The following is a 9,695-nucleotide window of genomic DNA, read 5'->3' on the forward strand; positions in this document are numbered from 1 at the left end:
AGTGCCAGATGCCCAGATATATAGATAGTCCAGTCTCGGTGTAGTTAATACTTGAAATATCGGAAAATAGTAGGTTAGTAGATACCTAGTCATTATTAAAAAGATGGTAGGGATACCGCAATTATTACACAATATTTACAACGCAAAATATCAATGTATCTACTAAGTAATTTAGTGCTATAGGTAGTCTATACTCTATATACTACCTAAACAGTACTTCAATTAATATAATATAGTCAGGGCCACCTTTATATGATTTATGTGGACTTCGGCAATTTCCAAATGTCATCACAATAGGTGTATATCGTCGACTCCACCGATTTCGTTTCTACTTCGGCGGCTGCCGGCTACAGTTTATTATCGTTACGCGTCGTCGCATCGATACAATGTTCACCCCCCAATCCCCATGTAATGTATTTTAAAATTAACTGTCTATATTATAGTATAATTTAGACAATTTTATACTTATAAATTAAAATAATTATAAGTATAATTAATTAGTTAAAAATACTAAATTCAATATCCAGTCACCAAATACAAAAATACGAATACCTACATTTATTTAACCTAGTATTCTTTCTTTATTAACGCTTGTCGCTTTGTAGTCCACATATTTCAAAAGAATTGTTCATTTTACATTTCTATTGATTTTTGAGGTTTGAATAAATAATAATTATATGAATACAAAATATTTATGACCATAAATATATTATACAATACTATCAAAAAAATTGAAATAGATCATTGTCCATTGGACATATTTAACTAGGAACATACCTACTTTTACTAACATAGTAATGCTACCTATACTTATACTTCATACAACTTTCAGTCCCTATCAACATGAAACACATAGAATAACTTTGTTTGCTTATACATTATAATGACACCCAAAATCGCAAATTGTCTATAAATATAAAGTGCTTAAGAAATTATACCAAATAAGATAACAATTTAAATTAATATAATATACCTACTGAATAGCGAATACTATAGTAAAAACAAGAATTGCCATAGACATGGATTTTTCACAAAATATATTTTATATTAGCATTTTTTAAATTTTTGTTTGTCAGTAAAAAAGCTTGAAAATTTAAAGACAAAACAAGTTAATTCACTGCTAGGCATAATTAATTAATATTTCAGTGTTATCTAGTCTTTTGACCTGCAAAACCTTCCACCGTAACTGGCGACTGAACAATTATATGTGATCATAGCTATGTATTTTTTCATGGTAATAATCAATAAAATAAGCTAAGCATGGCTATCAATCATCATGTATATATTTTTTATTTTTAGTTTTTGAATCAAATAATAGAAGACATATATGAGGAACTTCTTAACTTTTGTTTGCATCCTATAGATTTCACAAAATTTTGAATGTGTTAATCTATCAGCGTACTATCACTATGTAAATCAAATAGCATTTTAAAATTAATTATAATAATTAATCTAGCTATAATAACTGGTTATTTATTTCTAAGTACATTTTATTAGAAAATTCAAATCAATATTTTTCTAATTACGTAAAAATGTATCCAATGGCAATATCAAATTTAACAATCTGACCATACATTTTCTGACAACATATAATATTAGTAAAACAAAGAATTAAATGTGTTCAGTGTTAATCATCATCATTTACTACATCTATAGACAACCATCGAGATTTTGTTCTAACCACTTCTTTCCGAACCAATCGTTTTTTGTCATCTAAGCATTTTGTCAGTTCAGAAATAACCTAAAAATAATCATTATTTATAATAATATAAAATGTAATGTAATTTTTGTGGATTATTACCTGTCTTTTTAAGGGTAAAAGTTTGATTAAAGAATAGTCACAGCAGTTATAAAGACATTGTAAAGCCACTATTCTTATATTCATATACTTTGAACTTTGAGATAAGTTTAGCAATTTTGGAACAAAAGATTGCAAATAATCTTCCAACACTGGAGTTTTGGATTCTAAAAGATTCCGAAAAGTTTGCAAAGACTGTAAGACATAAACTTGTTCTGGAGATAAAAGTTGAAGTAATAGAGGTAATATCTGCAACAATTGTTTAATAGACAAAATAAATACATAATTCATTTTTATAAATTAAATACATATATATAAATGCATCTATTAAATTATTATATGATTAAACAAAATAGGTACTGATGTAAAAATATAATTTATTTAATAAACCATTTTTGAAAAAATTCATATAAAACATCTTTAAAATTACCTTTGAAAAATATGGTGAAAGTGTCACATATGTATTACCATCCATTTGGTATAAAATACTAATGAGATAATTTTCTTTAATAAGTTCAGGTGATGTATTATACTTGGATATGAGTGGTTCGATAACATAACAGAATATTCTTTGTCTGTATAATAATCTAAAACAAAATAATTTGAAAAATTATAATATATTTTAGATTTATTGGTACAGTGATTATAGTGGTTTAAATGAAGTATTTTTCAATATTAAGAGTTATTTCTGGTAGGATCTAGTTTGTACTTTTATGAATAATCAGGAAAATGGTTTTTTATTTTAATAAGCAATTTTTAAATTGTGAGTTTAAATTTGAACTAATTTGGATGTTGCAACTAACTGTTACTTAAACTATTAGTTATTTTGTTGTAATTAAAAACATATTAACTGTAACAAGCTGAATTATTTTCACTATTAGTTAAATTTGTATTTTATAAATATTTTGATGACATTTAAAAAATATTTAGGGAAAGTTTAATGTTAGTTTAATTATTTTTATTCATTGATATTTAGACAGTTCAAAGTATTTAACATAAGCAAAACAATAATCATAAAATAAAATATGCAATTTTTAAAAAAAAATGATTTCAACCCACCATTTTTTACTACTAGAAAAATGAATAATGTATAATACAAATAAATTATAAAATATTATATAACATTAAGAGAGTCAACTCAAATGTAACATGGTCATTATAGTAAACAAAACCTTCTATTTAGTAAAGCGAGTTTTTTTTTTTTATAATACATTCAGATATTAAATAACAATTACTTAAGCATAGTTTATAAAAGCACTAACTTTACTGAACAAAAACATTCTTTATTTAGATATCGATCATCTGTTTGTGTTAACATTTTAAAACACTGTGTCATGATCTTTCCATACAATGGATCCGCCAATAAATTCAAAGACTAAAAATAAAATATTAAGCAAATATTACTTATGGTATTAGTTATTAATCAGTTGAATAATTATTTTATTAATTACCCAATCAATCCACTGTAGCATTTTCTTATGACCTTTAAGAGATAAAGACTTAGTGATCCATGATATTTGAATTATAACATTATTGATGTATAAGTTTGATAAATTTAAATTATTTTCTAAATTTAATTTTAATTTATCTATTAGGAAATCGTTTTCATCACCTAAAATTTAAATATTAAGATAATAAATACCTTTCATACATTGTTAATAAAAATAAAGTAAACAATAAACATACCATCAATATATTTATTAATTAATGTGGCCGTTAATCGCGAAGCAGATAAACTACATATGGAATTATTAGAATATGTTGATAATTCAATGCAGTTTTCAATTAATAAAATCACATTGTTCAGTTTGATATTTGTATTTAGTGAATTTAAAATACTTTCTAATAAAATAACCTGTAATGAATGCAAAAATTATAATGTTTAAAGCATAATCCGTGATTAGTATTTCAAAACCATTAAAGTTGAATACCCCAAATAGTGTTATAAAAAAAAGTCCATGTGATTTTAATAATCTAATAGCACCAATTTCGCTGATAATGTAATAGTAGATGTTTAAACTATTTATGCAATGATTAAATAAAGAATTATTATTCTAATGGTCTTATTATTGTCGTTTAATAGTGATAACAACATTATACAATATTAGGTACACTAATATAATTAAGTGAAATCCAAGTCAAAATTAAAATGTTATAACATGAACAATTAACTATCTTGATTTTTCCATATTTTATACAGATAAATAAAGTGAAAAAAATTAATAATTACAACAATTTTTAGAAGAATGAAAACCATTAGTTACCATATATGAATGTATGCCTTGTTCTATATCAGAAAGTGTTTTAAAATTTATTTTTGTACTCATAATGTCACTGAAATATTCGCTGAATTGATTAAGTATTCGAAGTTGTTCACTAAAATCAAATATATGTATACATTGTTAGAATGATTTTTAACATAAACATAAATACTTATTACTGTACCTAATTCAATCAATAAACTATGATTCCATAACCAATTTTTAAAATTATTTATGTACTGTCTAAAATAAGAGTAATATCAGATGTCAAGTTTCTACACAAAATTTGGTTGCTGTTTGAGTGACTCTAATGAGTAATATTTTTTTATTTCTTTTATTCAATATGGGTAATATGAATTTATATTAAATTGTTTCATAATACTTTCATTAGAAATTTTGTTTACAATATAATCCCTTTCATATTTATTTCAATTTTTACTATTAATTAAAGTAAGCAATATTTTTATAGGTAATAAATAAATACTGTCAATAATTTTCAAATTTGTATAAACAAATATTTAAAAGTTAATAAAAAATGAATAAGATAATGATAGTTATTAATAAGTATTTATGTTTTGAACGTGATAAATTATATATGTTAATAAATAATAATATAGACATAGATAAAATTAATGTATCAAAATTTAAGATGAACATACATTGATTCCCTCATTAAATAATGTTGATGAAAGCAACAAGAGACAAGTATTTGTGTTACTACTATGTCTCAGGTGGTTCGGTAATAAATTCAAACAATAGTAAAAGTTACCTGTTATTGATCGCTTTTACAATAGAATTAACCACAAAGGAAACATCTTCTAAAATTATTTCATTTCGAAATATTTTGAAATCGGCACAGCTTTTGATACCATTAATCCAAGTTGTTAAAATGAAGTTTAAGAGTCCACCATTTAAAGCAAAATGATGTAACAAATTAATATTCTCAACATTTTTAACAAGATCTCTGAAATTGAATGTAATAAAAACACTTCAAGTTGTACAAAAAATAATAACTAAAATATGTTCATAAATCATAATCAAGATACTCACCTTAAACATTTAAGAGTTAACTCAATTTCTGCTTGTTTTTCAGATAAATTAGAACTCAGACTGTCACTGATCAATGTAAAAAAATATTCTTCATTTCCCAAACAACATAATGCATTTAACCATTTCGATTTCAATATAATATCATTAGACTCTAAAAACAATAAAGAAATAGCAAATATTTAATTAAATTTACAACTATAAGTAAGGTGAGCATAAAATATTTTAATAATAACTTACGGTTTAAAATGTTTGAGTTAAATTGTATGATTTCTTTATTTACTTCTTCTTTAAAATATTTTGCTACTTCTTTGAAACAAGATAACGTCTCTTTTCTAATAGAATCTGTGGTATCAGATTTGATTAATTGAATTAAAATATAGTAATAATTCTGACGTTGAGAATTAGTTAGTATTTTAGTAGATATCTTTAATGCTCTCAAAGCAGAAATTTTTATTTCAGGTAATTCGTTTTGAGCATAAAGTAAAAAGTAACAACATATTTCTTCCCATCTTGTTTCTAGTCCTGGTATAGCTAAAAATAAAACCATCATTATATTTTCAATAAATAATTAGAAATAAGAGTTTAATCTGATAAGCAAAATTGGTTATTAATATATTATACACAAATATTGAAAATTGTTTAAATTAAATAAAAAAAAGTTGTGAAATAAAAATAATAGTTGATGAAATTTAATAAAGCAGACTATAGAGTATTAATGAAAGGATAAGCTCTTACAACATTGAAACTTAAGGAATGTTATGTGTAGACTCTAACCAATGGCGAATTAACATAAACTCGAGTTAAGATTTTAAACATACAAATAATATATAATATATCCAAGTGAAACCATTAAAATTTAATTTTTAAATTTAGTACAATAAAATATATACTATAACCTTTAAAAAAATTATTAACATGTTATTCTCTCTAATCATGGATATTTGGTAACTTACATGATAAATCGGTAGACATTTGTATACACATATTTGTAATTAATCCCATAGCTTCTATGATTCTTATGATTTCTGTCCGTGATACATCACTTTTATCAAGTAAGATTAAATACACCTGTATTAATTATAAATAAATTATCAATAATAATGCAGTTACATTTATTATTGTATATAAAAAAAATAGTTAATAATTAAGTATACTTTATTTGCTATCTTAAGGCAAGCATAGTTGGAAGTTTTTCCAACACTACAAAGAAGTTTGATTGAGGGTATAAATAGAGTTGCTTGAGTGTCCAACAAAAATCTATTAGAACCTAAAAGAACAAAAAAAAAATGAATAATTAAATTTCTCAATAAATTCAGAAATACAAACTTTTAAGAATAATATCCAAGAAATTTGATAGTTGTTCTTGTTCATTTTCTCCTTTAATAATGGTAAGAGAATATAATAGAGCAGTTAAAACGCCAATAGCAGCTTCTCTAACTTCATTTGCCGAATCTTCAGAATCTGTCATTATTATCATTTTTAAAATACGCCATATTTCTTCAATGTTATTTTTTATTTTGACAGGATCAAAGTTCTCACAACATAATTTCTAAAATAATAAAACACATTTACATTTAGTGTATAAATAAAGGATATTCAAAAACCTTTTAAGGCTTATTTACAGATAATATAGTTGCTGTACCAAAATATATTTTGAAATATAAATTTAAACATTAAATTGTATTAAATATTTAAATTCTAAATCAATGTTGTATAAAAAATTGTTTAATTTAATGGTTCACTAATATTTTATGGACCAATGGACCACAAATCTTATTTAAGAGACCATTATCTTGATATTGATTCATCAAATGTTTAATGATTATTTGAGCAACTTGTGATTAAAAGTACTGGAGGTTAAGATTTAGTTTAAGTATTAAAATTTAAAAAGGTTCCTTTTTATTAGGGGGTTGGCAACACTATTAATTTTTCATCAAAACAACCTTAGCGACTGTCAAAAGTCAAGGTACTTCTAGTGGTTTGATTTAAAAAAAGTAAAGATGTTTAAATTTGTAAACAAGTCTACTTTGCATCAGTCAAAGCATATATTTTATATATCTTTAAAATTTTTTAAAAATTATTTTTCAAAAAACTGACAAATTTATAAGATGTAAAATATTTATTCTCGTCAAGAATTTACTAAAATTTAAAAAGTGCTCCAGCCGATACAAAGTGAACTTGTTAACCAATTGAATTATCATTACATTTTTTTTTAATAAAACGACTAGAGGCACCTACATTTTTATCAGTTAAATAACTATTTCACGTCCATAAATTGGTTTTGAATATTTTAAGCTAATGACTAAATGCATGCATCACTTGTGTATGCGGGTGTATAATATGTATGATACCCGCGATTTTTGGGGAGCATACACACACTAATGATAATTTACTACACATACAAAGACGAGCAGGGACAGCTAGGAACAAAATAATTGACTATGCGTAACCCTTTAAAAATTATCATTTGCAATTCCTTTAGGAAAGTTGAATATTTATTTTTTGTTTAGACAATTCAATAAGTAATACATATAAAATGTACAAAGTTTGACACCTTAAGAGAAGAGACATCCAGTAACAAAACTTCAACATATGAAAGGTTAACATAAATTTACTATAGATGAATTTAAATTATAATTGATTATTTACCAATAAATACAACGAATCTAACTTCGCAACTTTCAAACTAGCTTCTAATTTTTGTAAAGCCAAAGGAATACAAAAATCAGCAAATTCTTCCACACATGTAAGACATCGAGATAAGTTTGTTGCTAATTCATCTCTAGTTATTTTACTTTCTTCTGTCTGTAAAACAAAATTGTTATTAAGTGTATTAAATAAATATTACAAATAAAAGGTTTTAATTACTTCATAGAAATCTATGGGAAAGTAACAGGCAATAACATCAAAGGTCTCTTCTGCTAAATGACCTAATGGAAAATTACTTAAAAATTGAGGTAGTATTCTAAAGAGCAGTATTAAATTATTAGGATCTCGTTCACCGTCCATTGAAGAAATAACACAATATAAGAAATCAGGTCCCATAAAACGTAAATCTAAAAAAAATATTTATGAATATTTTAGTTGATGTAATTTTTGTGGAGTATTAATTAATTTTATAACATTTTCTTCATTATTAATTTTTTTCTCTTAATTATTCTAAATTACCAGGACAATTCCATATTCAAAACTGAAATGGATTATCAGAATTTACAAATAAACATTCAATATGATAATTTAATATAAAAACAAATAATCTTCCTTATGAAATTATGTAAATAAATGTGTTCAGTAAAAAAAAAGATTATAACATCTATAAATATTGGTATAAAATTAATAAATAATTTAGTAGATTTTAATATTAGTAAACATATTTTATTACCATCAAGTCGATTCAAAAATATATATTGTAATATACAATAAAATGTATATCGGTCATTTTGAAGTTGTGATTGGCAATGAAAATGAGGCATGATTGTATTAAAATACCTTACAATCATTTGTTTGGTGATATTTTTCATTTGTATCTAAAATATGTCAAATATTTAAAATTTGATTGAAAAAAATCCAATTGAAGTCTTACAGTATATTCAATTCCAGTTAAAACAATTGGAACAAATGAATGATGGTCAATGAAACGTTCACACAAAAATTGATTTATATAATCCAACTCTTCAGGCATAAAAAAATCCAAAGGTAATTTCTTTAGAACAGCTACAAATGCCTTAACTCCATTTAGGCGAATGTCTTTATCTGTAGAAGTCAAAATGTCTTCCATACTCTCAACAAATTGAAGAAAAGTTAATCTTTTATCTGATATTTCTGAAAATAACAATTTTTTTTTAAAAATTAGTTATTTAATTCTAATGAAAATTAATTTTAATAATTATTTTTATAATTATATTATAGATACTACAGAGTTAATACCTATTAAAAAAATGTTAATAGTTTTCATTTTAATATAATATTACCCATTATAAAATAACTTTGTATAATATATTAAACAATTAAAAATAGTAATAATCAAATATTATTAATCCATATTATATTGAATAGCATATTTTTTTATTACTAATAAGAAAAAGAAAATATTATATCAATTAAATGATTTGATATTATCAATTAAATTTAGTACAGTATATTTACATATTGGTAATTAATTAATTAATTACAGTGACAATTCAAATATTGCTTACTATTTTCTTTCACTATATATTTTGGTATATGTTCAAAATAATAGGCTCTTCTAACAACGACTTACGGTCAACAGTTATATTTATTAAATATTGTTAAGTATATTTCAAATTGTATACATAAATTGTATTTAATTTTTAATTACCTTTGCTAACAACTTCACATGTGGAATCAATATCATTCCCATTTTTTACAACATCCACAATTTCATTTAAAACATATGCCATTTTGAATTGTTGAAGATTTTAAGACTTTATGATTTATTACTTCCAAAAAAATGTGGGTTCATACCACATACTTCGGTGTATTTCACAAGCCACAGTCCACACTAGTGTGTACAAGAAAATACTATAGTATTTGGTACAATATTACCGCCGATCAAAACACTAAAT

The 9,695-nt window shown here is 23.8% G+C and overlaps 1 protein-coding gene across 1 annotated transcript; it reads right to left on the reverse strand.

Moving 5' to 3' along the window:
- Positions 1 to 1,265: 1,265 nt before the first annotated feature.
- On the reverse strand, positions 1,266 to 9,682 carry LOC111032083 (MMS19 nucleotide excision repair protein homolog). Its single transcript, XM_022312291.1, has 18 exons — positions 9,449 to 9,682; positions 8,693 to 8,931; positions 8,492 to 8,636; positions 7,978 to 8,165; positions 7,759 to 7,914; positions 6,436 to 6,658; positions 6,264 to 6,376; positions 6,063 to 6,177; positions 5,347 to 5,640; positions 5,110 to 5,260; positions 4,829 to 5,023; positions 4,063 to 4,174; positions 3,485 to 3,653; positions 3,250 to 3,410; positions 3,061 to 3,173; positions 2,229 to 2,385; positions 1,802 to 2,047; positions 1,266 to 1,741 (listed from the first exon to the last, which is right to left on the reverse strand). Exons 1-18 carry the CDS (start codon positions 9,528 to 9,530, stop codon positions 1,628 to 1,630), a joined length of 2,973 nt encoding a protein of 990 aa, XP_022167983.1. The 5' UTR covers positions 9,531 to 9,682; the 3' UTR covers positions 1,266 to 1,627.
- Between the last annotated feature and the right edge of the window lie 13 nt (positions 9,683 to 9,695).

This window comes from Myzus persicae, unplaced genomic scaffold (assembly GCF_001856785.1).
Source record: "Myzus persicae strain clone G006 unplaced genomic scaffold, MPER_G0061.0, whole genome shotgun sequence".
Taxonomy (NCBI): domain Eukaryota; kingdom Metazoa; phylum Arthropoda; class Insecta; order Hemiptera; family Aphididae; genus Myzus; species Myzus persicae.

What these genes read in the sequence shown, in the direction of transcription:
- LOC111032083 (XM_022312291.1), bottom strand. Translation starts at nt 9,530, where the DNA reads ATGGCATATGTTTTAAATGAAATTGTGGATGTTGTAAAAAATGGGAAT. An exon ending in AATGTCTACCGATTTATCAT is followed by an intron (nt 5,641 to 6,062) that starts GTAAGTTACCAA and finishes TTTTATTTTTAG; the next exon opens with CTATACCAGGACTAGAAACA. An exon ending in TGCTACAGTGGATTGATTGG is followed by an intron (nt 3,174 to 3,249) that starts GTAATTAATAAA and finishes TTTTATTTTTAG; the next exon opens with TCTTTGAATTTATTGGCGGA.